Source organism: Monodelphis domestica, chromosome 6 (assembly GCF_027887165.1).
Source record: "Monodelphis domestica isolate mMonDom1 chromosome 6, mMonDom1.pri, whole genome shotgun sequence".
NCBI classification, from domain to species: domain Eukaryota; kingdom Metazoa; phylum Chordata; class Mammalia; order Didelphimorphia; family Didelphidae; genus Monodelphis; species Monodelphis domestica.
The window spans coordinates 27,438,926-27,465,683 of NC_077232.1; the positions used below are offsets into that span (position 1 = coordinate 27,438,926).

Genomic DNA, 26,758 nt, shown 5'->3' on the forward strand with positions numbered 1-26,758 from the left:
TATAAGGCAATCTACATATGAAGTTCTCTGTTAACTCAGTTCTCATCCATAGGTGAGCATTTTTTATGAGGCTCTTTTGGAAGTCAGGCACTTGATTGAATGGCTTTGACCGTGCCTCTTGAATAGGATTAACTCCCATATTTTCAAGAATAGGTGAAAAATAGTAAGATGCTCATTACAGAATACTGAAAAGTGTGGGTTTTTAAATTAACATACAATAACGAAGGTTTTATATTTTATAAGGTTTATTAATAACAACTAGAGTAAAAACTACCTCAACCCTGCCTGCTAGCTAGAGAAGAGACGTGAGGGTGTGGCTTACACAGAACTATATGCAAATGTGGTGGAAAGAGGAGAGGAATTCTAGAAAATACTGAAGGACTTCTGGGGGAATGAAGTCCAGGGGTTCAAGATTCTAATTAATACATTCCCCCTATGATCCTATTGGGAGACCAGTCTCCCCAAAAGGATCATGGAAACCTAACTAACTTATAAGTTGTAATAATTTGTATATAAAAGGAAAAGAAAACAAAAACAATGATTGCTGGATGCATTGACAAAAAGCCAAATGGGGGAAATCCCCTTTGGTATAAAAGTATGCATTCAAAACAAATGCTTTCAAGCCCCCATAGTTCAAATTCACCATATCCCAAAAGTTCATTCTGGGTCTTCTGATGCAGCGTGTGGTCACAGCAGGCATGTTCATATTGCCTTCTCCAAACAGTTCACCTTCTGGGAGGTAGTCTCTTGTTTCTTATCCTAAAATTGCTCAAATTCAAAGTTCAAACAATAACATAATCCCCCTGAGGAGAATAATAACCAACACAGGGATCACTCAGGGATTCATGGTGGAGTTATGAGGTATATGAATCAATTGGCAAAAGAAAATAAAAAACATCACAAAATCCAAATAAAAGAAAAAATAACGTGTAGGTCAAATACAAAATGTCAAAAGTGTTATGTCTAAAATATTCTAAGTAATGGAAAAACAAATTTATAATAGGTCCTTGAATTAGGGCCCAATTAAAATGATTTAAGAAATTATGCACTTACCCAATCAGTAGCCAGGACTACAGAAAGTTTGCCACACTATGAAAGATAGAAAAGGGACTAGATTATAGGAACCAGAATGGTAGCCAGAATGAGGTACTTGTTAGAATATGGGAGGAAGACCTAGACCTACCTTTGACATATGTCAAAACAAATTTTTTTTTAAATCCTTGCCTTCCATCTTAGAATCAGTACTGATTCTAAGTTCAAGTCCTCTTGTCTTGGCTCAAAATTACATCAATCCCACTGGCATTTGGTCTCTTAGACCTTGTGCTCTTTTGACACAATGCAGGTAGCTTTTTGTATTCCCTTCTGGAATCAGAATCATTACGCAAAGTCCCATAATTTTTAAACAATCGATGCCATCGTTTTTATAGTCTAAAGTGTTTTGGGTATGAATTGACATTAGGGCAAATGTATTTTAAACTTATATTATTGCAAAATCAAAAGTTAAAGAAAATCTCAATACTATTGACATGTGCTTCAAATACAAAAAGGAGAGAGAATAAAACTCAAATTCTATATTGGCACATGCAAAGAAGAACAATAATACTAAAATGTTATTTAAAATAAAAATATAGCTTACAATCAGTGATGCATTATGTCAGCCAAGGAAAGGTTAGAATACAAAGGTTTCTCGCCCAAAAATTAAATCCATTTCCTTTGCAAACTTGACCATGAATCAGTGTGAGTGCAAATGATTTTCACACAGTCACAGTTTTTTATAAAGAACAGTACAACAGGTAATGCACATTCAAGAAGTATCAAGTTTCTGTGACATTTTTTAAAAATCTGTGAACTCATGGATACTTGTCACAAGTTTTTCAGATGTAGCATCTTTCAACCTTGACTGAGATATCTTTAACAAAGTCTTACTGCCATCATTACAAAATGTGGCAGAGGTCAGAAATGACACAAACCTATGTACTGTTGATATTGGCTCTAAAAACGTCACCAAGAATCTAATTCTAGTGGAAGGGTAGAGTAAGCTGCAGAGTTACAAATGGGAGACGCTCCCTCTTGGGAACCATTCAGGGGTACCACGCCCTAGGAATAACCTCCCAGCTCCTTTGGTATAAAACTGTTATGTCTCATGTATTACATTTTTACAAATGCGGAGGTGGGGATTATAATAGTGCTATTGCACTTCTACTTCAGCTATGAAATGAACCCTTTACCTCTTGTTACAAATAACTCAGAGGCAGACAAATGATTAGTGAGAGCTATTGGGAAAAAAATCTAAAAATCATGTCTGAAGATCCCTTAAAATTAATTTGAGATATTTAGCTCATTAAATTCTCCAAAGGTGGTTAGCCAGATTGACGAAGTCCATCCATCATCTGTGACAATTTAACAAAGCAAAATGAAAGAAGAGTCTATTTATGGACTTTTATTTTTACAGTGATATTTTGTTCAGTATAATTATAGGAAAAAGGTAACAGAATATATCTAATAGCCAAAACACAGTAGATTAAAATGATTCAATAAAACAGAATAGTATTTATCAGATTAATATATGAACTTAAAACAACAAAATTAATTTTTTTTAATTCTTTCCTTCCGTCGTAGAATCAATACTGGGTATTGGTTCTAAGGCAGAAGAGTGGTAAGGGCTAGGCAATGGGGGTTAAATGACTTGCCCAGGGTCACACAGCTAGGAAGGTATGAACCCAGGACCTCCCATTTCTGGGTTTGATTCTCAATCCAGAGCCACCCAACTACCCCAACAAAATTAAATCTTAAGACAAACAATCAGCAAAATACAATAAGATACAGAGACTTTCATAAAACAATGGAGTCTTAAAAAGCTTAAACATTTCACCTCCAGACTCTTTAAAAAAAAAAGTTCCTTCCCTATCTGTTTAGGTTCCTTTTGTCACACCTGTGGGATCTCCCATAGTGAGGGAGAATTCCTCGCAGGAATATGGAGGAATTCCAAATTGAATGAATCTTAGAGAGCCTGGGCAGGCCCAAATGGCATGGGGTTGTAGGGAGATGAATTCTCCCCTGAATTTCAGTCAAGATCATCACAAGGACCAGTGCACCCAGGAATGGTAGGAAGAAAAAGCATCCTAAAACTGGGAGCTGTTTAAGATAGGTAATGCACTGCTCTTTTACAGAGTGAGCCATGCTTTGTAACAAGTTTACTCCTTAAATAAAAGTTAAACAATAGGAGATCCTGTGACTGGAAGGTAAAGGGACTTTTTTTAGGGTTTTTTGCTAAAGGGCTTTTAAAGGCTATTCTGTGTTCTTCTCTTCCCTAAGGGCAAAACTGCAAGGGACAACAATAGCATATTTGCTTGCATATGAAGGACTGGTTAGGATGAAAAAATATCAATCAGGCTTATCCCCAAAATCTCTGAAGTCACATCTACCGATTTGGTGTCTCTCTGCCCTCCTTGTGAAAAAACCTTTAGTAATAGCCTTCTAAACTTTCCAGGGTCAGTGTAAAAAACTCTGCTTGAAAACTAGAAGGGTTGGTGTTGAATAGCCCAGTTTTGCTTCTTCACACTGAAAAATGACTAGGGCAGGCTAGAAAACCCATGTGGAGGGGTAGGGGTGGCCAAAAGGATTGGGGAGTCTTACCCTTTGTGGGGGAAAAACGGCTCAGATTGGCAAGCTCTTGTGGGCGGGTTTGGTCCTGGCAAGTGGAGGCTCCAAACTGGCTGGAGCTTCTAGCACTCACATGAGCTCAGGCAGATAGGTATGAGAAGCGGCTTATCTCTTTTATCTATTCTATCTTAAAAAATATTCTGAGAATTCTATCCCTTTGTGGTCGCCATAGTGTGGATTTTTAAATTAATATACAATAACTAAAGTGTTGTATTTTATAAAGTTTATTAATAACAACTATAGTAAGAGCTACCTAAACAACCCAGCCTACTCATGAGAGAAGAGCCACAAAGGCGTGGCTTATACTGAACTATATGTAAATGTGACCACACAAACATGGTAGAGAGAGGAGAGGAATTCGAGGAAATAATGAAGGTCTTCTGGGGGATGAAGTCCAAGGGTTCAAGATTCTAATTAATACAAAAGTATCTTGAAATGTGATCTTAGTTGTCACATGGAAATGCATTATTTAGCCAAAAAGTCCTATAAACATATGACATAAATAGACTTGGTTCCTCCAGCAAGAATTTCGAGAGATACTGTCTTCTCCTTCCCTTGCTCCAAGGAGTAGAATGCCATGTCCCTTGGGAGCAAGGAGCAAGGAAACAAAAGTTTCCTTTTTTGCTTTGTGTCCTCAGCCTCTAGTACTGGTGCTAGGCACATAGAAAGCTTATTAAATCCTTCTGCATTGCTGGAATTGGAGGGCAAGGAATAAACATGAGATTCCGCTTTATAAGATTGTTCATTTGGCTTGAAAGGGTGCAGTGGGGCTTCTAGCATAAAAACTGAAAACACACCTTGTCAGAATTTGCCACAGATTAAAAACTGAATCTTGTGAGAGAACTTCCCAGTGACTAGGGAAAACTGAACCGTTAGGCTTTTTTCTCTGTCGAGTGAAGTAATAAATTGTCCATTGTTTCCACAGTGGCATGGCCGAGAGAAATGCTAACTTTGAAGCCCTTCCTGAGGATTGGCGGGCTCGACTAAAGAGGAGAAAAACGACTTCAAACACATAATTCATTTGGGGCATTTGTGTTTTATTTTCATGTACAGTTACAAGTCTTACCATTTTACTGTTGTCAAATAAACTGTAAATGTTTTGGGAGAGAGCATTGAATTTCCTGGGTTGATAAAGACCACATGCAGAACCAAGATTTTCCTCCTTTTTGAGGATCAGAATCATAGTGGCCGCTGTTAAAGGGCTAGGCCCCTTTTGTGCTGGCCAGTTCCGCTTTTTGTGGAGGCTAACTGGCTTCATTAGTTTGAGCTGAGCCTGAGGAGCAGTATTGGGATCACAGCCTTAATACTATGGTATGAAGGAAATACCAGGCTGGGAACTAAGAGGGAAGGAGGTCTATGGGTTCATCCAGATTGATGCCCTTGACCACACCTAGCCCCAACAAGTGCAATTAAGCAGAAGGCAGCAGCTCTCCTTTTTTCCAAAAAGCTTGTTATTTGCTTATAATTTAGGGATTACCCTAGCCTGTGCTTCCAGCCTTGGGCTGCCTGCCGCCCATGTTCTCCAATACCAAGGTCTGATATTTCTCCCATACTGACAAGTGGCTGCACAATATCCACAGATTCCAGCTGTTGAATGTGCTCCTCTCACTTGGGCGCTTTGGTGGAGGTCAACTTATGCTTTCACATAAGCAGCAACAAATGCCATTTACTATCTTGGGTGATGAATTTCTTAACCCATTGCTCTTAGCAGAATGAGTGGGTAAGGAGCAACCGACTCCAGATTTAAGTGTCTGTGTCTCCATTTTACCCAGCTCTCGTACATACCTTCCTTCTGTCTCTGTGTTGTACTTGCTCTCGGTAAAGATTCCAGTATTTAAACAGCGGTTCTCTGTTCTTTCTGTATTTTGTATTTTATCACAATCAGGTAAAAGTCACTTTCTTTAAACTGAAGGAAAAGCAAATTGTGTTTTAAAGCTGTTTGTATTTCTCCAGTTTTTGACTTTGTAAATTTGTATATATGCACTAATAAAATCTTTTTATACTTCTGATTGATCCTTGTAATTCCCTAAATATTCCCTATGTAGCTGTTGTCACGTGTCAGCTTTTAAGAAGTGTCAGCTTTTATTTTCCTAAAGTTCATAATCATTGTTTAAAATGAGAATGAATTTCTCAATAGAAACCATGTGGTTAGACTGGCAGTTGAGTTCTCAAACCAACAAAATGGTTATCAAATCCGTATCAGAAGTCCAATAATTCTTTGGATCCTAACAACCATGTGTAACAGTGTTCTGTAGGAACATGTCTTCCCATTTCTAACGGGGTGCCAGAAAGATGGAAGAGTCTGATGGAGCATCATACTTCCCAGGGAACCCTTGGAAGCACCTGGTGATGGAGCTGGAAGAGCATTTGCCCTGTAAGCTTTACACTATTCTGGGCCCCAGTTGTCCTACTTGTGGTGTCCCAATTCCAGCCTGTTTGCCTTTCCCTGGGCCATTGTAAAACCTCTAGACAGGAAGCTTGTGCTTGTGAGAGAGGACTGTGGTTCAGATGTCCTTGTTAAAAGATGGTCAATTTCACCTTTCCGAACCCATTTTTTTTATACTTTTGTAGGTAGCCATGTTTGTAAAATGGAAGAAATGGTAGTAACCCATTCTGAATAAAATGCTTTTATCATACCGCTGAATTAGAGCCAAATAGCCCATCACTACTTGAGGGACCTTGGGCAAGTCTATTGCAGTTTCTTCTACAAAATAAGGGGACTATTCTAGATTTGCTTCCAGGACCCCTTCTAGCTCCTGTGAACAATTCTAGTAGACCTATGGGGAAAGTGCTTTGGCATTTAAGGCTTAATACCCAAGGGAGAGAGGAAAAAAGTAGTCCTTGGCCAGGGAGTCTACTGGAAGAAAAATAGCTGCCACCCAAAGAAGGAAATACAAAATCTCACCTATATATACAGCCCTCCTAAGATTTTGACAGTTTTCATAACCAGTGGGGGTAGGAAATAGTTGGAGAACAAACAATGATTTCTCATTCATGCTTTCTTTGATTTTTTTTTCCACTTAGATTTTGTTAGCACCCAGTAATACATGGGCATTCATGGGCATTAAATCAAAAAGGTTGCAATTTCTCCAGACTAAAGACTCCTTATACTCTCAACCACTATATGCAAACAGTGTCCAGTCTTGTCATTTCTATTTCCATGCCCTGATCTGTCTCCTTTTTTCTGCTGAACATGGCTAACATTGCCCTTTAAAAAAGCATATATTCTCTTAAGAAACAATCTCATAGATAAGTAAATAAATATATATATACAACTGTATGGAGAAGTTTACTTGAAGCTGTGTGTAGTCAGGCCCTTCTGGGAGGACATCTGATCCTGTTACCAGCAGCTGTGGTTGGCCCCTTGATTTCCCACATCTGGAACACGAGACTAAGAGGGGGCAGCTAGGTGATTCAATGGATAGAAAACAGAAGTCCTGGGTTCAAATTTGACCTCAGACACTTCTAGCTGTATGACTCTGGTAAGTCAATTAACTCCCATTGTCTATCCCTTACCACTCTTCTGTCTTGGAACCAACACAATTATCTATTCTAAGATGGAAGGTACAGTTTAAAAAAAAAAGTGATAACTGATGCAGGAAAAGCCATCATAAACTACAAGCACTAGAGAAAAACTCCACCTCTTTTGAGCATGTTGCTTGGCACTCAGACAGCCTGGGCTATATGTCCTCCATCTCCAGCAGCAATAGGAGCAACATGCACAGGTCATCAAGAACAGATTCTAGACCCCATGTCCGGTTGCCGCTTCTAAGGCTTTGATTTCTTTCTTTGAACATGTGACAATGTTCCCAAGAGATGGACATTAACTGATGTAGAGGAACTTTGGGGGAACTGGTCAGTCAACTCGGGAGAGAGGAATCTAGAATGACCCTGAAGTTGTAAGTTCCCAAGTGGTGAGGGTTTGAGAAGAAAGACGAGTTCAGTTTGGGATACTGAGTTTTTGGTCATTTAAAAGATTTTGAGATGTCCAATAGGCAGCTGGAGATGAAAATACAGAGGCTTAGGGCCAGATAAGCAGATCTGAGAATCCTCATTGCATGGAGATGAACATTGAATCTTTGGAAGTTGATTATGAGAACAATGAAATGGTATATATATAGGGAATAGAAGAGCAGAGGGCCCACGATGGTGCCCTGGAAAACATTCATTATTAACCAGACTGGGAAGGAGCAGGCGGGCACAAAACTTAGAGAAGAGAGTGCCAGAGAGGGAGAAGATAGTGATAGAGAAGGATGAGGATTAAGAAAAGGCTTTACAAACATTATCTATTAGCAATTAAGAATACTAATGGAGGCTCTGACACATGAAGAGGCCTGGAGAGAACAGCTTCTGCTGAATGAGGAGGGAAGCCAGCAGGCAGAGCGTTTACAAGAGAATCAGACTCTCCTAGGCCCAACTGGGCTTCAGCATGAGTCTGGAGAGAGGGTGTACTCTGGACTTCAAAGAAAGCTCACACCTGTAATACCCGCTTCTGAGGAGGCTGAGGCTCCTGGGCACAGGAGCTCAGAACTGCAGAGCCTGGAGCCAGGAGGTCCTGGGTTCAAATTTAGCCTCAGATACTTCCCAGCTGTGTGCCTGGGCAAGTCACTTAACCCCCACTGCCTAGCTCTTATGGCTCTTCTGCCTTGGAACCAATGCATAGTGTTGATTCTAAGTGGAAGGGAAGAGGTTAAAAAGCCTGAGGCGATTCGGGGCGGCCCTCAGTTGGGGTTTTTCCATCTCCAAAATGAAAGGGATTGGAACCCCCTTGAACTAGGGACATCCAGAGGCTCGCGAATGGATGACGGAAGGCAAGAATATTAAAGGACCAACTACTCTAGCAGGTATACTTCCCTTAGCTAGACACTTGCTTTAAGGGCGGAGCCTCAACAGAGCACTGACCACGTGACGCTCCCCACTTTCCGGCCCCTCCCTTCCTTATTCAAATCTCCCGATGTGCTCCATGGCATCAGCCAATCCCAACCGGGAGGGGGTGGGGCTCGGGCCCACGCTCCTGGTTCCCTCGGCAATGGCGCCTGCACCCCACTCGTGACGCTTCCGGGTTCGCTGCGCCGTTGCCTGGCAACGTTAGGTGTGCGTTCTGGGATCAGGGCTAGGCTCCCGGGGCCTCCCGTTCCAGGTGCGGAGCCTAGAGCCTCCAGCACTCAGTTCTAGCAGAGTTTTGGAGGCCCAAGGGTTAGAGCTGCAAGAGAGCTTAGAGAGCATCTTAGTCTAACTCCCTCATCCCCCTCTTACCGATGGGGAGACTGAGGTCCTGTCCAAGGTTACACAGGTAGTAAGTGGTGGCAGAGTCCGGATTCGAACCACGGCCCCTGGGTCCAGATTCCAGACGTTGGGGGAGGTCCTTCAGTCTAACTCTCCTTTCATCCTGGCCCTCATCTCTTCCACTCCTCCTGCCCTCCTCTTTCCTCTGGCTGTGAGGGAGCTCCATCCAGTGTGTAAGGTGGGAACAAGGGTCGGGACCGTGGGGCGGGCACACACTCTCCTTCCCCTCCCCCAGCCCTCCCTGGAGCGGCGTCGCATTCCCCGCCCCCACCCCTGGAAGTCTGGTTAGCCACCTGGCGTTTTCCTCCCCTCGCGGGAAGGAGGGGGAGGGGAGGCGGCTAGGAGCGGGGGAAGGGCTGTGGTGGGTTGTCATGTTTTGGTCTTGTAGCTTTTTTCAAATAAGAAGCGGCCCGAGTCCAGGACGTTGGGCTCTGGAGCACCGGAGACAAGAACACCATGTATCCCGTGCTGGCGACGGAGATAAAGAAGGTCAGTCCGCCCGGCCGGCTCAGGGTCCGAGCCCTACTGGGGTATCTCCCATGGGCGGATTTCGACGGTGCTCATGCACCTGTGGTAGCCCAGCGCCCACGTGTCCGCCAAGCCTCATTTTCCTCATCTATGCGAATACCTTTAGTAACCCTACTTGGTGACCACGGACAGGTGCCTTAATCTCCTTGAACCCCCTTTCTGCTGCTCTAAAATGGGAAAGAAGCATGTATTAAGTGCCTGCTGTGTACCAAGCCCTTTGGTGTTCAGGTGTGTGCAACCCCTGTGGACTGTCCAGAAGGGTTTCTCAGTAGACACTGGCGTGGTTCACCATTTCTTCCTCCAGCAGACCAGGTTCAGTGACTTGCCCAGGGTCACAGGACTAGTAAGTGTCAGAGGTCACATTTCCTGACTCCAGGCCCAGCACGGTAGCTCTCCCTGCCCTTTACACATGTTCTTTCTTCCACACAAACACTGAGGGGAAGGTCTTGGGAACCAACAGCATTTACTTGGATCATCCTCCTCACCCTGCCTTTGCCTTGTGGGTCTCCTAGATCTCCGCTGAAAGGGCAGGGGCTCTCTTGGCCCTTTGACCCAGCTGCTCCTGGGCTGGGTGCTCATCATCTCCACTGCTTCAGGTGTTTGCCAGCACCGCTGTGGAGCGGCTGGGCTTAGGTGTCCGCCCTTTCCTTTTCCACTCCTAGAATTCCAGAGAGCCTTATGATACCTTCATGAACCTTCATCTCCAGTACTATGGGTACTTTAAAGGTAAGAAAGAGCAAACTTGTCAGGTCACCTGCTCTCATTCCTTTATAACACGCCCCAGGGAGGCAGGCCCATCCAGCACCTAGAGAAGAGAAGGTAATGGCACGTGGTTTGCCCAAGGTTCTCCTTAGCAAATGGGATGGAAAAGGGAAGATGTGTGTCCGGAGGTTCTGTGCTGCTGTTGTGCTAGAGAGGTGGCTGGGGTAAGGTAAGGACAAAAGAGGAAACCAGGCCCTGTCCTCAAGAAGCCTCCATTTCTTCTGCAAATGACTTTTTATGGCCTCTTTGCAACCTGTCTCCCCCAACTGGTTATGGTTCTGCCCTCCAGAGTGGAGCCGGATAGGGCTCTTGTCTTTTACCCAGGAACCCTTCAGTTATCAGAAGAGAACGGTCAATTGTCCACCAAGTGTTCTCTCCTGGCTAGACAATTCTCATTCTTCCATTGATCTTTGTGGAGCATGTTTTCTAGGCCCCTTCTGGTTTTCCTGGTCCCCTTCCTTAGTGGGTAGTTCGTCCATTTCTGTGCTAAAATGTGATCCTAAGCCCAGTGTGGTAGCACACACCTGTAATTCCCACTTCTGGGGAGACTGAGACTCCTGAGCCTAGGAGCTCAGAACTGCAGTGGGAGAGGCCATTCCAGGGTCCATCTTAAGTCTGGCCTTAATATGATGAGGCCCTGAGAGGGCTAAGAAAGAGAACCACCAGATTCCCTAAGAATCGGAGAATTGGTCCAGGTCAAAGCCACCATGGCTATCAGTAATTCATGAGTGTCCACTCCCTAGACTTCCAGCCTGGGTGAGATAGAGAGGCCCAGTCTCCAAAAAGAAGGGAACATCCCCAAGTTGAACTCCGAAGTAAATCTCCAAAATGTGCTCTGAGGAATGCATAATTCCTATCCTTTCTGCCCTGCTAATTTCTTCTAGCCACTCCTACCCAATACTCCTTATATTAGAGGGACTGAAAAATACCCAGCACATGACTTCTCAATATATGTAGAAGTAAGTTTTTAGGGCTGCCAATAGTGCGTCCTTTCTATATTCAAAAATATTCTTACATATGTGTACCTTGCTTGCAATCTAATTTTTAGACACTTCTAGCCATGAAAAGTTTGGACTTAGGTTTGTTAAATTTGGGGCTCAGCCTTTACAAACACCCATTTCAAATGGATCTTGGGTGGGAATGAATAAGGAAATAATAGCTTTCAGATACTCATTCCCACCCAAGAGGGACATTAAAACTTCATCTTTTCATAGCCAGTGGTTGATTGGTTTCTTAGTGGATTCACAGAGTACTGTAAGTGGAATAATCACTTTGTGTTTCCTTTTTCTTAGATGCATCCACCCCTGAAAGTAGGGGGCAGGGATTTAGAACTGGAAGAGGTTTTAGAAGTCATTTAGTAGAGGGATTTTGTATTTGATCTTGGAGGTGATAGGGAGCAGTTGGATCCTGAATAGAAGGGATGACATGTTCAAATCTGCATTAGGAGAAAATTACTTTGGTGACTGAATGGAGGAAAGAGTCTTGAAGCCAGTAGACCCACCAGCAGCTATTGCAATAGTACAGGCATGAGATGATCTGGGCAGGGCCAGTGTCAGAGGAGAGAAGAGGGTTGGTGACAAAAGTAAAATATATAAGCCTTGGAAATAGCTTGGATATGGTGGGTGAGAGAGAGTGAGGAATCTAAGATGACTCCTAGATGGTGAGCCCAAGGGCCTGGGAGGACATTGTTTCCTTCAGTCATTGGGAATTTTGAGATGTGATAAGGGTTTAGGGGGAAAAAATAATGAGTTTGATTTCAGCTATTTTGAGTTTAAGATGGTCTAGTGGGAATCCACTTTGAGATTCCAGTGGACAGTCAGAAGTGTGAGATTAGAGGTCAGCTGAGGGATTGATAGAGAATAAGTAGATGTGAGAATCATCAGCATTGAGAGGGTAATTAAATCTGTGGGAGTTGCTGAGATCACCAAGTGAAATAATCTAGAACAGTGATTGCAAACCTTTTAAAGACCCTGTGCCATGTCTCCCACCCTAGTGCTGGGTGTGCCTTGCCTCCCCTTACTCCACACAGGGGAGGGAGAAAGTGTTCCCATGGGCTGCTGGGCAGAGGGTTGGGTGAAGTGAAGGAAGTCCTCAGCTAATGTAGAAAGGGGGCAGGGAGTAGTCTAGTTCTTTTTTTTCAATATTTTATTTTTTCCCAATTACATGTAAAAACAATTTTTAACACTTGTTTTATAAAAATTTGAGTTCTAAATTCTCTCCTTCCTTGTCTTTGAGATAGTGATCAATTTGATATAACATGTACTATCATACAAAAGATATTTCCATATTTGTCATTTTGAAAGAAGACACATATTTTAAAAAACACGAAGAAAATAAAGTGGAAAATGGTATGTTTTCATCTACATCAGACCCCATCAGTTCTCTCTTTGGAGGTGGATAGCATTTTTCATCATGAATATTGTGGGACTGCTTTGAATCATTGTATTGCTGAGAATAGGTAATATAATAGCTAAGTCACTCCCAAGTGATCATCATGCAATATTCCTGTTGCTATATATAATGGTCTCTGGTTCTGCTCTCTTCACTCTGAATCAGTTCATGTAAGAATTTCCATGTTTCTTTGAAATCCTCCTGGTCAGCATTTCGTATAGCACAATAGTATAACATTATAATTATATGCCACAACTTCTTGAGCCATTCCCCAACTGATGGATATTCCCTCGGTTTCCAATTCTTTGCCACTACAAAAAGAGCTGCTATAAATATTTTTTGTACAAGTAGTTCCTTTTGTCTTTGAGATACAGACCTCCAAGTGGTATTGCTGGATCAAAGGGAATTAAGTTTTATAGCCCTTTGGGCATAGATCCAAATTGCCCTCCAAAATGATTAGATTAGTTGACAGCTCCATCAGCAATATATTACTATCCCAGTTTTCCTACATGCCCTCCAACATTTATCATTTTCTTTTTCTGGCATATTAGCTAATCTGATAGGTATGAGGTGGTACCTCAGAGATGTTCTGATTTGCATTTATCTAATCAATAGCACTTTAGATCATTTTAATATGATAATTGGTAGCTTTCATTTCTTCTGAAAACTGTTCATATCCTTTGACCATTTATCAATTAGGGAATGGCTTATATTATAAATTTAACTCAGTTCTCCAAATGTTTGAAAAATGAGGACTTTTATAAGATACTTTGCTATAAAAAAAATTCCCCCATCTTTCTGCTTTCCTTCTAATCTTGGTTTCATTGATTTCTCTTGTACAAAACTTTTTAATTTAATGTAATCAAAATTATTCATTTTATATCTCATAATGCTCTCCCTCTCTTCCTTTGTCATAAATTCTTCCCTTATCCATAGATCTGGCAGGTGAACTATTCCATGCTCCCCCAGTTTGCTCATGGTATCACCCTTTATGTCCAACTCATGTACCCATTTTGACCATATCTTGGTATATGATAAGAGATTTTGGTCTATACCTAGTTTCTATAATACTGTTTTCCAGTTTTCCCAGAAGTTTTTGTCAAAATAGTGAGTTCTTGTCTCAAACGTTTGGATCTTTGGGTTTATCTAATACTAGATTACTTACTCATTTTCTACTATGGATTGTATACTTAATATGTTCCATTGATGCAGCCTTCTATTTCTTAGCCAGTACCATATTATTTTGATGATTACCACTTTATAATACAGTTTGAGATCTAGAATGATTAGTTAGGTTACCTTCTTTCATGGTTTTTTTTTTCCTATTCCTATGATGCTCTGGATTTTTTGTTCTTCCAGATGAACTTTATCATTTTTTCTAGTTCTATAAAGTTTTGGTAGTTCGATTGGTATGGCACTGAATAAGAAAATGAACTTAGGTAGAATTGTCATTTTTATTATATTGGCTCATCCTACCCATGAACAAATTATGTTCATATAGTTCTTGGGTTTGTCTTGGCAAGTAGCTTCCCAAGTATTTTATTATGTATAGAGTTATTTCAGTGGAATTTCTATTTCTATCTCCTCCTGCTGGATTTTGTTGATAATATATAGAAATACCAATGATTTGTGTGGGTTTATTTCATATCATGGAACTTTTCTAAAGCTATTAATTATTTCAACCAGTTTTTAGTTGATTCTCTAGAATTCTCTAAATATACTATCATCCTCTACAGAGAGTGATAATTTAGTTTCTTCGCTGCCTATTCTAATTGCTTCAATTTCTTTTTCTTCTCTTATTTCTTTAGCTAGAAATTCTAGTACAATATTGAATAATAGTGGTGATAGTGGGTATCCTTGTTTCACCCCTAATCTTATTGGGAAGATTTCTAGCTTATCCCCATTATAGATAATGCTTGCTGATGTTTTGTTTTTTTTAAACCCCTACCTTCCGTCTTGGAGTCAATACTGTGTATTGGCTCCAAGGCAGAAGAGTGGTAAGGGCTAGGCAGTGGGGGTCAAGTGACTTGCCCAGGGTCACACAGCTAGGAAGTGGCTGAGGCCGGATTTGAACCTAGGACCTCCCGTCTCTAGGCCTTGGTTCTCAATCCACTGAGCTACCCAGCTGCCTCCTTGCTGATGTTTTTTTTAATAAAAACTAACTACTAATTTTAAGGAAAGCTCTAGTTATATTTTTCTATGGTTTTTAATAAAAATGGGTATTTTGTCAGAAGATTTTTCTGCATCTATTGAGATTATAATATGATTCCTGGAGCTTTATTATTGATATGGTCAATTGTGCTGATAGTTTTCTTAATATTAAATCAGCCTTGCATTCCTTATATATATCTCCCACCTGGTCAACGTATACAATTATTGTGTTATATTGCTATAATCTCCTTCCTAGTATTTTATTTAAAGTTTTTATATCAATATTCACTAGGGAAATTGGTTCATAGTTTTCTTTCTCCGTTTTCTCTCTTTCTCATTTAGGTATCAGCATTATATTTGTGTTATAAAAGGAATTTCATAGGATTCTTTTTTACTTATTTTTCCAATTAGTTTATATAGCGTTAGGATTAATTGTTCTTTAAATGTTTGGTAGAATTCACTTGAGCATCCATGTGGTCCTGGGGAGTTTTTCTCAGGGAGTTCATTGATAGTTTGTTTGATTGAGTTATTTAAATTTTCTATTTCCTCTTCTGTTACTTCAAGCAATTTATAATTTTATACATATTTATCAATTTCACTTAGATTGTCTGATTTACATAATTTATATAATTTGACCAAAATAGCTCCTAATGATTGCCTTAATTTCCTCTTCATTGCTAGTGAATTCACTCATTTCATTTTTGAAACTGGCCTTTTAATTTTCTTCTTTCCTTTTTTAAATCAAATTAGCCAATTTTTATTTTAACCAATAATTATCTTATTAATTTTTTAATAAAACAAACTTCTAGTCTTATTAGTTGAGTGATTTTCTTAGTTTCAATTTTATTCATTTCTCTTGATTTTTAGGATTTCCAATTTGGTCGTTAGTTGGGAATTTTTAATTTGTTCTTTTTCCGATTTCTTTAGTTGCATGCTCAATTCATTTATCTGCTTTTTCTCTATTTATGTAAGCATTTAGAGATATAAATTTTCCCCTAAGTACTGCTTTGTCTACATTCCATACTTTTTAATATATTGTCATTCTCTTCAATTGTTTCTATGATTTGTTCTTTGACCTACCCATTCTTTAGAATTAAATTATTTGATTTCCAATTATTTTTTCACTTGTCTTTCCATAGTCCCTTATTGTTTGTAATTTTTATTGCATTATGATCTAAAAAGGATGTTCTTATTATTTCTCCTTTTCTGGATTTGAATGTGAGGCTTTTATGCCTTAAGATATGGTCACTTTTTGTATAAGTGCCCTGTACCAATAAGAAGTTATATTCCTTTCTATTCCCATTCAACTTTTTCTCCAGAGACCTATAAAATCTAACTTTTCTAAAATGCTATTCACTATCTAGTTCTGAGAGGAGAAAGTTAAGGTCCTCCACTAATATAATTTTATTGTCTATTTCTATAGCTCATTTAATTTCTCTTTTAAAAATTTGGATGGTATACAATTTGGTGTGTGTATATGTGTGTGTGTGTTTAGTTTGGTATTACTTCATTGTCTGTCATACCTTTTCTCAGAATGTAATTTCCTTCATCTCTTTTATTTAGATCTATTTTTGCTTTTTCATTTTATTGGAGATTATGATTGTTACCCTTGCTTAATAGATTCTGCTTTAGCCCCTTACTTTTACTCTGTGTGTCTCTCTACCTCAAATATATTTCTTGAAACAGCATAGTAGGATTCTGGTTTTTAAACCACTCTGCTATCCATACAGTGCATTCCATTGTATGGGTGAATTCATCCCATGATTACTGTTTATTTCCCTACTTCCTATTTTCCCCCTTTGACCCTGCTCTTTCTCTCTCTTTTCACTCTGTCCCTTCTCACAAGTATTTTGCTTCTTACCACTATCTTCCTTCAAATCACTCTCCCTTTTGTTAGCCTCACACTCTTTTCTTATTTGCCTCCTACTTCCACATAGAATAAGTTAGATTTCTATACCCAGCCGAGTGTAAATGTTATTCCCCTTCTGAGTCATTCAGTGACTAAGGTTTTTAAGCATTGCCTATTACCACCTTCATCTTCCCTTCCACTCTGTTTTATGCATCTCTTTAGATAAGATAATTTACCCCTGTCTCTCTACCTTTCCTCTTCTCTCACTGCAATCCCCTTTTTCATCCTGTGATTTTTTAAATATCATGTCATCATAATCAACTTATACTGTCTATACTCCTAACTGCTCTAATAATTAAAAATTCTTGAGTTACAAGTATCATCTTCCCATATAAGAATATAAACAGCTTGACTTTATTGAATCTCTTACTTTTTCTTATTTATCTTTTTATGCTTCATTTGAGTCTTGTATTTGAACAAAAATTTTTCTGTTCAGAGTCTGGTCTTTTCATCAGAAATGCTTGGAAATCTTCTGTCTCATTAAATGATCATTTTCACCCTGAAAAAATATAGTCAGTTTTGCTGGGTAGTGATTCTTGGTTGTAAACCTAGCTCCTTTGCCTTCCAGAATATCATATTCCAAGCTCTCTCATCCTTTAATGTAGTAGCTAGGTCCTATATAATCTTGACTATAGGTTTGTGATATTTTAAATATTCTTCTGGCCCCTTGCAGTTTTTCTCCTTATCCTGGGAACTCAAATTTGGCAATAATATTCTTGGGAGTTTTCTTTTGAGGATTTCTTTCAGGAGGTGATTGGTGCATTTTTTCGATTTCTATTTTACCCTCTTGTTCAAGAATATCAAGGCAATTTTCTTCAATAATTTCTTTTAATATGTGTAGACTTTTTAAAAATTATGGCTTTCAGGTAGTCCAATAATTCTTAAATTATTTCTCCTGGATCTGTCTTCTGGTCACTTGTTTTTCCAATGAAATACTTAATATTTTCCTCAATTTTTTCATTCTTTTGATTTTGTTTTGTTGTTTCTTGATGTCTTATAAAGTCATTAGCTTCCACTTGCCCAATTCTGATTTTTTAAAAATTATTTTCTTCAGTGAGTTTTTGAACCTCCTTTACCATTTGGCCAATTCTACTTTGTAAGAATTTTTTCTTCATTGGATTTTTATATCTCTATTACTATTTGGTCAATTCTGCTTTTTAAGGTGTTATTTTCTTCTTGCATCACTTTCATTTCTTTTCTCCATTTTTCCTCTGCCTCTTTTATTTGATTTTTGAAAATCCTTGTGAGCTCTTCCAGAGCCTGAGAAATTCCCATTTTTCTTTCAAATTTTGCATGTAGCTGCTTCAATCTCATTGTCCCCTTCTGCATTTGTGCTTTTTCTCTTCCTTGTCACCATAATAATTGTCTATGGTTAAGTGTTTTGGGTTTTTGTTTGTTTTTATGTTTGGTCATTTTTCCAGCCTGTTTCTTGCCTTTTATTTTTAACTTAAAGTTGGGCTTTGTTATCAGGATATTGGAGACACTGTCTTAAACTTCATTATTTTCTTGTTGCTATTCTCAAATCTGGATGTCTACAAGTTTCAGTTCTTCCAAAGTGGTATTATGGCTTGTCAGCTGCTGATTCAGTTTCCCTCAGGGCCTGCTGTTGGCTTGCATAGCCAGCTGCACTGTGCCTCATCATGGGCTTTTGCTAAAGCTCAAGCCTCATGCAGAGTTTGTACTGGGGCTTGGAACTTAGAGGGGTAGGTATGGTGGTGTTCTGCTATTGCGTTAGGCAGGGTCTCAGAGTCTTGCTGCTGGCATGGCCCTAGGTCTGGAGAGGATTTTGAGATTTGGGCTTTTGTGCCTCATTTCTACCATCTTGACTCTGCTTCCCCACCAGGGAAAAGAGTGTAAATAAAGAAGTCTAAAGATAAAACTTTGGATAATATCAATATTAAGGAACTGTAAAGAGGAAAAGAAGCCAAAAAAAGAAACTGAAGGAATTTTTAGAGATAGGAGCCCCAGAAGAATGATCTTTCTTTGAAGCCATCAAAAATGAAGAAAAGTGTTTGGAGGTCAGGGTGGTGAGGTCTGAAAACAGGCCTTAATATTTGGCTACAAAGAAATTCCACTGAGAGATTCAAGTGTTAATATTCAATACGTTATTTTCTGCAGCTTGAGAGAAAGGTCAGGGCTATAGACGTGGATGTATGTTATCAATATATAACCCCTCATTGAGAAGCTGATGGGTTACAAGCCAGAAAGGGCAAGGGATTTGAGGAATGAGTGGATATTAAGGAAGAAGAGTCATCACATTTGGCTGTGGAAAGGAGAGATGGGATGGTATCTTAATGGGGTAGACAGAATGTGGGGGAAAGGTTGTTTTTTTTTTTTAATTTGGGAAACCCATTTATAGGCACATGAGAAGGAGCAGGAGAAAGATTGAAGAAACAAGAGAGAGGGATTAATTGCTAGATCAAGATCCTGGGGGAGATGAGTTGGGAGCAAAAGTGCTGGTATAAGTATTCACCTTGACAAGGAATAGACCCAATTAGAGAAGTTCAAAAGTGGGGAGGAGAAGAATTGATTGGGTATGGGTAGGATGGCCTCCATTCTCTCAGTGAAGAGTTGACTGGGTTCAGAGCTAGAAGTATGGAAAATCTAGGTGGGTAGAGAGCAGAGAGAAAAAAAAAAGAATAGCTGTGGGGAATGAGAATAGGGATAATTTTTCAGGTATTTAGTTGAGGAAATTCAACATTGGGAGGGAATTTGGATGAGCTTGATCGCTATTCCTATGGTTCTATTCTCTAGGATAATGGAGGAAGCCCATTTTATGGGTACCGATATTTTAATTTAAGATAATCCCCATAGGGCCATCATCAAGAATTAGTGAAGGTTGAGCTTTAGATTTTATTCTTCTATTCTTCTACCAGATAATTCCATGAAGAGTGTTTGAAACCAACTTGGAATGTTGGTGAGACTGTAATTCTACTGGTAATAATGGGAGGGCTATTTCCATCTTACTAAGCCTAAGTCTGTCATGTGATGAGTGTTTCAGCCCCCTTAATTAAACGTTTGCTTTTAGCTCAGGGGGATGGTTTACCAAATGCTACTAAACATCCAGATCCTTGGGAGCGGCATCCTCAGTACCTGTTAAAAGGGAATTTCCGGAAAAGAACTGATTTGAATCAGGATCCTTTGCAAGAGGAGAAGCTAATATGTAAGTAATAAAGTGCCAAAGGAGGAAAACTCCAGAGGCCAGTTCCTAGGGGTCTGGAGAATTAGCTATGGATCAGTTTTTCTGCCACTCCTGTAGCAGCCTTTATTCCTTAGTATTATGCTGCCATTGCCAAGAATTTAGGGGGCAGGGCTTGTGAAAGGACAATTTCTCTTTTTATCTCCCCCAGACCTTCACTCAGGTATACTGTTTCAGCACTAGAGGTGATACTGACTTCTTGAACATTACCAGTGTACCACTTATATGACAAATTACAAAGCAAAACAAATTCCCAGACTGGCTATGTTCAAAAATATTATGTCTCATTCTGCATATTAATCTTCACCTCTCAGTCTTAAGTCAGATTCTTAAGTCAAAGTCTTCATTCTTTTCTTTCTTTCTTTCTTTAAAGATCCCTTACCAATAAAAAAAAATGATACAACTATCAGTTCTAAGGCAGAAAAGAGTGGTAAGGGATAGGCAGTCAGAGTTAAGTGACTTGTCTAAGGTAACACAGCTAGGAAGTGTCTATTTTGAAGTGTCATATTGAAGGAAGTGTCATATTTGAAACTAAGTCCTCCTGACTCTAGGCATGGCACTCTATTCCCCAAGTCATCTAGCTGCTCCTAGAATTATTTTTCTTTATGTTTTTATTATATAAATTCTTCTCCTAAGTCCCTTCACTTCAGGCTATGTCAGTTCATATAGGTCTTTTCTAGTTTTCTCTGAAACCATTTCATAATTTCTTAGAGCATAATATCCTAATTACATCTAGATAACATCTGCAGCCATTCTCAAAAGATAGATAGTTTCTCGTTTTTTGGTACTCTCAAAAACTGTATAAATATTTTTGTATGGATGGATCATTTAATCTCATCAGGCCTGGTTGTGGTATTAATAGGTCAAAGAGAATACACAGTTTAGTAATTCATAATTTGGGCGTAATTTAAAATTTTTTTTTGAGAATGGCAATACCAATTCATAGCACCAACAGTCCATCAGTATAACTATTTTCCTACAACCCCTCCAACAATTGTCATTTCATTATCTTTGCCAATCCAATGGTTATGACATGAAAAGTCAGAGTTGTTTTAATGCACATTTCTCTAATCATTAGTGACTAGAAGAATTTTTTATCGGGGCCATTAATAACTTAGATTTTTTTCCTTTGAAAACTACATATTCATATTGTTTAAGCATTTAATGATTGGGGAAGGGAATAAGAGAAAAAAATAAGTACTAATATATCGAGGAGTAATTTATTTTTGGTACAGTGGATAGTGCACTAAGCCTGGAGCCAGAAGGAACTGAGGTCAAATCTGGCCTCAGAAACATACCAATTATGTGACCCTGGGCACTTAACTTCAGTTTATCTCAGTTTCCTTATCTGGGAAATGAGGATAATAACTGTCTCCCAGGGTTGTTGTGATGATTAAATGGGACCATAATTGCAGAGTGCTTATCACAGTGCTTGACACATAGTAAGTGCTATATAAATTTTAGCTATTGTTACTTTTATGCATTTGAATTAATTTGTTATATATCTTGAAAATGAAACCTTATAAAGATTTTTTCTCCAGCTAGTTATTTCCACTCAAATCTTAATTACATTGTTTTCTTTGTGTAAATCAAATTTGTGCAATCTACATCATTAATTTTCTCTTCTGTGATCTTGTCTGTTGGTCAGGAACTCTTCTATCTATTGCTAATACAGAGTATTCCCTGCTTATTTATTATATGACCTTTTTATTTCTAAGTCATGTATCCATTTGGAGCTTATTTTGGTAGTAATAAGGTGAGATCCTGGTCTAGATCTAATTTCTACCAGATTGCTTTCCATTTTCCCTAAGGAGTGAGTCAATCCAAGTAGCCAGGAAATTCCTTTTCTCTTTCTGACATTCACTGACACCTGGCTCCTTGTTACACTGCTTCCCTTACTACCTTCCCAGTACTGGTAAGACTTTCTGTCCCACCCCTAGCTCATTTATCCTGGAGACAGAGTTGGAATACTCCTTGTTTGATCCTCATTGCTACTTTCTAGTTCTTCCTCTACCACCATTTTTCATCAGCCTCTTCTCCTTTGAGGTTCATACTCTCCAAATTTATCATGCCCAGACCCTTGGCCATTATCTCTCAGCTCCCATAACACTTTCTTTCCTTCTTCAGTGAGCGAGTTCAATGTCTGATTCATAATCCCTCTCTCCACTTCATTTCTTGTCTCATGTCACCTGACTTACTAGTCCCATAATGGTGAACCTATGGCACACATGCCAGAAACACGTTGTTGCCCACTGAAGTTCCTTACTAGAAAGACAGAGGGACTTGGGTGGAGCTGTTCCCGTCACCCTCTCCACCAAGACTCCCCACCCCTCTGCCCATCAGCCTAATAGGAGTGCTTTCTCCCTCCCCTCCCTGCATCTGGTAAAGAGGGGGCAGGGCACATGTGGCACTTGATCGGGGGGGGGGGGGGGGGGGCAGGGGGGGGCCATAGTCTCTGAAAGGTTTGCCATCACTGTCCTAGTCCCTCAAGCTACTCAGTTCACAAGCTACTCTACCCCACCTGAACAACACAAAGATAGTTATGCCCTGGATCTTGCCATTATTCATAAGTATTTAAAGACTTCTTTTTTCATGAGCTCTAAAATTCCTATATCTGATCACAATCTTTTATCATTCATTCTTTCCTTATGCTTTCCAATTCCTGACCTTGTTCTTCATCCTTGCATAGTCACCATTTCCTCACTATCATAGTCCTTTCCTAGACTTATCACACCTACAACTTAATAATAATAATAAATTAAATGTCCTCTTGGTGACCAAAGACAAAGAAGTTCCACCATAGCAATAGGTTATTCTATTTTTTTCTAATTTATTCACTATCCCATTCTCTGTAGAGACTGCTGCAAACTTTCTTGTCTCTCCCAGACCCTACCTTTTATAAATATGCTCTTATCTCTTCCATCCTTAAAAAAAAAAACACACACACACACACATGCCTGTGGGTTGCCATGGGCAGCAAGATGGCTTATGCCACCTGGGTCGTGCAGGTAGTCAAGCCACATATAATAAGGTTCCCTGATGGAAAAGACAACCCCAAACTGAATGTACCAGAATCTTTTAAGTCATCTGTGCTTCCATCTCGTTCTTCTGCAATGTCACAGCATTCTGTGGGTGGTAATGAATCGTGGTCCATCAGAAACTGCTGATATAGTAAAAAATATTACCTTAGAAACACAGGAGGCAACACTTGTTTCCAGAAGAGATTGAATTTATTCAACGTGTAGGTCCAGAGGAATCACTGACAAGCCTATTATTATGATTGTCAGACATAGAGTGGTTGTCTTCACAATAAAGGCTTTCAAAACTGACAAATGTTAAATTGTATATGAAGCCAATAATATAAGATTCTCTATAAAATGAAGGGCAGAAAATTTAGATAGACATCTATATTTTCTAATTTGTTTCTAAGTCAGCTAGTTAGAAGCTAACCTGAGGGTTTGAGTTGCTATTTCATAAAGTATAGGAACTTTTTGTAATTTAGTTAATATACTTTTGATTTTCAATTAGCTCTAATAGTTAACTGTGTAAGCTCAGGTTTAATTTTTAATAACGTCAATTTTCCCATAATTTTTCATTGTTTTTATTTCTCTTTAGTAATAGAAAGTAATGATCAGTTAGAATTGTTGTTTTAGGAGAGATACCAAAGCTTTTGGAATTCTGTGAGAATCAGTGTTATCCAATTCTGAAGGATAAAATTTAGACAGAACAGATCACTGTGTTACTGAAAGTGGGACAATAACTCGAAAAATGTATTTTATTACAAGTATCAACTTCTGTCCAGAGAAGTTTCTCAGAAACCATGAAATGGAAAACAATAAAAAATGAAAGTAGAGGGATGTTTTTTAAAAGTTATCCTGTATATGTCTTAAGAGAAGAAAACATTCTTGCCCTTTTGAGTTTAAGTTTTAATCATGTATTTCTTGTGATCACAAATTGAATTAAATATTTATTTTCCTAAAGGAAAAAAAAAACCACCTCATTTGATCCTCCTCCCCCACTAGCTATGTCCATGCCTTTTGTTTCTAAATTTCTTGACAAAGCTTCTACACTTGGTGCCTCAATTCCTCTTCTCACTTTCTTCTGAACCTTCTACATTCTAGCCTTTCTGATTTCATCATTATCCAATCCCATCCAAAGTTACTGATGATCTCTTAGCTGTCTGATCTACTGGCCTTCACTAAGTTTTCACCTTTATTGACACTTTAGCCTTTGACACTGGCTCAGCATCTTCTCTTGCTGGCTTCTAGGTTTTGGTGACATTGTCCTATTCTGGTTCTCCTTCTGTTTGTCTGACTGCTCTTCAGAGTCCTTTATCCATGTCACACTCATCCCTGACAAAGCTCTGTAAAGGGCCCTCTTTTTCCCCCCTCTATCAAGGGTAATTTGGCCTGGGGTCCATAGACCTCTAATATTTCATGAAGTCTTTTAGCTTTGTGAGGAAATTTTTACATTTTTGTTTTCATTAACATTTAACTGAATTTAGCATTTCCTTCAGTTATTTGAAAACATTCTGTAAAAAGTGCATAGATTTTAGCAAAATATCAAAGTGGTCCTCAGCATAGAAAAGGTCAAGAGCTCATGTTCTATATTATCTCACTTGGTAATCTCCTCAGCTCCCATGGACTCAGTGATCATCTGTATTCAGATGCTTCTCTTTGTCCAATTCTAGATGCTTGCTTGAGCTCCTGTATTATGTACTGCCTTTCTGACTTCATGAGCTTCTGCTCTAGGCCACTTGGTAATACAGTGGACAGAGTATCAGGCCTAGAGTCAAGAAGATTCATAGTCCCTGAGTTCAATTCTGTTCTTACACTTACTAGGTAGATGACCCTGGGCAAGTTATTTAACTCTGCCTCAATTCTTTACCTGTAGAATGAGCCTAAGAAGGAAATGGCAAACCACTTTAGTATCTTTGCCAAAAACAAACAAAAAACTCCAAATGGGGCCATTCAGACATAACTGAACAACAACAACAAACATCCCACAAATGTCTCAAATTCCACTCACAAAAACCAGAACTCATTATCTTTCCCCAAAAATCCTTCTCTTCTCCAAATTTCTCTATTATTTTCAAAGGTACTACCATTTTCTCAGTTACCCAGATTTACAAACTTGGAGTCATTCTAGATTCCTTGCTTTCATTCCTGCCCATCTACATTTTGTTGCCAAATCTTGTCACTTATCCTTTCACAACATATTTCATGTATGTCACTTTTCTCTATTCACATAGCCATCACTGTAATCCAGGACATTCCTCATCACCTTTCTTTTGAATTAGCCTTATAACCCTGACTTAAGTCTCTCCCCATTCCATTCCATCTTCACACAATTGCCAAAGGGATTTTCCTAAAGTCAGTGTCTGACCATGTCACTCCCTGCTCCTTGAGCTCTTGTGGCTCCTTATTACCTCCAAGATCAAATGGAAATTTCTTTTTGGCATTTAAGACTTATCACAACCTGACCCCTTTAATATTTCTGATCTTCTTATAACAGTTTCCTTGCTATTCCCTGAATACAGCACTCTTTCTCCTATCTCTTTTGCATTAACTCTCTCTCCCCAGAGCTTAGAATGTTCTTCCTTCTCTAAGGGGTTAAAATGTGGGGGGTTTTATATAAAAGGTTGGACTAGATTATTCAAGAGTAGGGTTTGTTTTTAGGAATTTTAATTATTTAATTAATTACAGAGATTTATTTATAAAATGTAGAAAGTGAAAGTAAAATCAGAGAGAGAGGATAGGGTAAGATATCTAGCCTAAGCACTAAGTATTTTACTCATAGCTGGAGAGGCGTTGGCCTTGAGCTGAGGACCTGGGGATGCATGAAGCCTCTCTCAAGAGGGGAGGCCTCTCCTGAGGCTAGTCCCTTCAGAAAATCCAGGAAAGGAGTCAGCCTTTTTCACTCATCCCATGTGGTAGTTTAAGGAAAGTAGAAGCAGTCCAAGCTCCTCAGTCAGAGCTCCTCCAAAGTCAAGTGGAAGATGAAAGACCAAAGAGCCTTCCTCACAGGAAGTTCTTGGCATTTTTAAAGACCATTTCTTTTCGTCACTTCCTGTGACTTTCCTCCACTTTATGTGTACCAATTACAGCTAAAGCTTTGCTTAGGATTGCCTGGGTTGAAGTCAGTCATTCTGATTCATTACCCACTATTGCACACCTGGGTCACAGACCTCCCCCACTCAAGCGTAGGTGGGGTGAATACGATTTTGATGATTAAATCTAAAAATGGGCAGGGGAGAGTTAATTTAATCTTCACACTTCTCACCTCTGACTCTTCAGATTTGCCAACTTCCTTTAAGACTCAGCTCAAATTCTGCCTTTAACAGGAGGCCTTTTCCAATCTCCCTAGCTTCTGGCACTTCCCCTCTTCTGGACAGTGTACCTCCTATGTAGTTATCTATATGTCATCTCCTTCCATTAGAATGGGAGCTCCTTGGAGAGTGGGGCTTTTCTGTCTTTATTTGTATTCCCACAACTAAGCACATAAAAGCACTTAATGTATGCTTATTGATTGATTAGTAGTTCATAAGGCCATGAGCCGGTAAATTTAACCTGGGACTTAGAGAAAGCACTCCAAGAAAGTTTGAGAGTAGCAGCCTTAAGAATAGTGAGCAAGAAGGAGAGGCCCCAAGTGAGGGACCAGGACAGGTAAAGTAATAGCTTAATCCCTCAGTAGTAATTATCTTTGTTAATATTCTCTGCTGGTTAGCCTGGATAATCATGAGTTCATTGTACATGAGTTGCATTTGGTTCTGAAAAATGCTGGGGATGCTAGTTTAGAGCATTTGTTAAACTAGATCATCATTCTTGAGTTCTTTACAAATTTTTCAATTTAGTTGTTTCCTTTGTGCC

The 26,758-nt window shown here is 39.3% G+C and overlaps 2 protein-coding genes, 1 long non-coding RNA gene and 1 pseudogene across 8 annotated transcripts in view; 3 read left to right on the forward strand and 1 right to left on the reverse strand.

Moving 5' to 3' along the window:
• The window catches only part of FNBP4 (formin binding protein 4), a 32,034-nt gene extending 26,362 nt beyond the window's left edge, over positions 1 to 5,672 (forward strand). For both annotated transcript variants that reach the window (XM_007497430.2, XM_007497431.2), the window contains exon 17: positions 4,589 to 5,672. In XM_007497430.2, coding sequence (XP_007497492.2) covers positions 4,589 to 4,679 — 91 coding nt within the window. In that variant the 3' untranslated portion in view covers positions 4,680 to 5,672. The remainder of the gene's footprint in view (positions 1 to 4,588) is intronic.
• LOC103104361 (uncharacterized) lies at positions 177 to 9,257 on the reverse strand. Its single transcript, XR_008912727.1, has 3 exons — positions 8,920 to 9,257; positions 1,054 to 1,089; positions 177 to 759 (listed from the first exon to the last, which is right to left on the reverse strand). It is a non-coding gene; the product is annotated as an uncharacterized LOC103104361 (long non-coding RNA).
• Positions 9,258 to 9,337: 80 nt separating this feature from the next.
• Positions 9,338 to 26,758, forward strand: part of AGBL2 (AGBL carboxypeptidase 2) — a 76,491-nt gene continuing 59,070 nt past the window's right edge. For all 5 annotated transcript variants that reach the window (XM_056801757.1, XM_056801758.1, XM_056801759.1 and 2 more), the window contains exons 1-3: positions 9,338 to 9,438; positions 10,140 to 10,203; positions 19,719 to 19,853. In XM_056801757.1, the coding sequence (XP_056657735.1) occupies positions 9,406 to 9,438; positions 10,140 to 10,203; positions 19,719 to 19,853 (232 nt within the window). In that variant the 5' untranslated portion in view covers positions 9,338 to 9,405. The remainder of the gene's footprint in view (positions 9,439 to 10,139; positions 10,204 to 19,718; positions 19,854 to 26,758) is intronic.
• On the forward strand, positions 22,364 to 26,754 carry LOC130454986 (alpha-ketoglutarate dehydrogenase component 4-like; annotated as a pseudogene).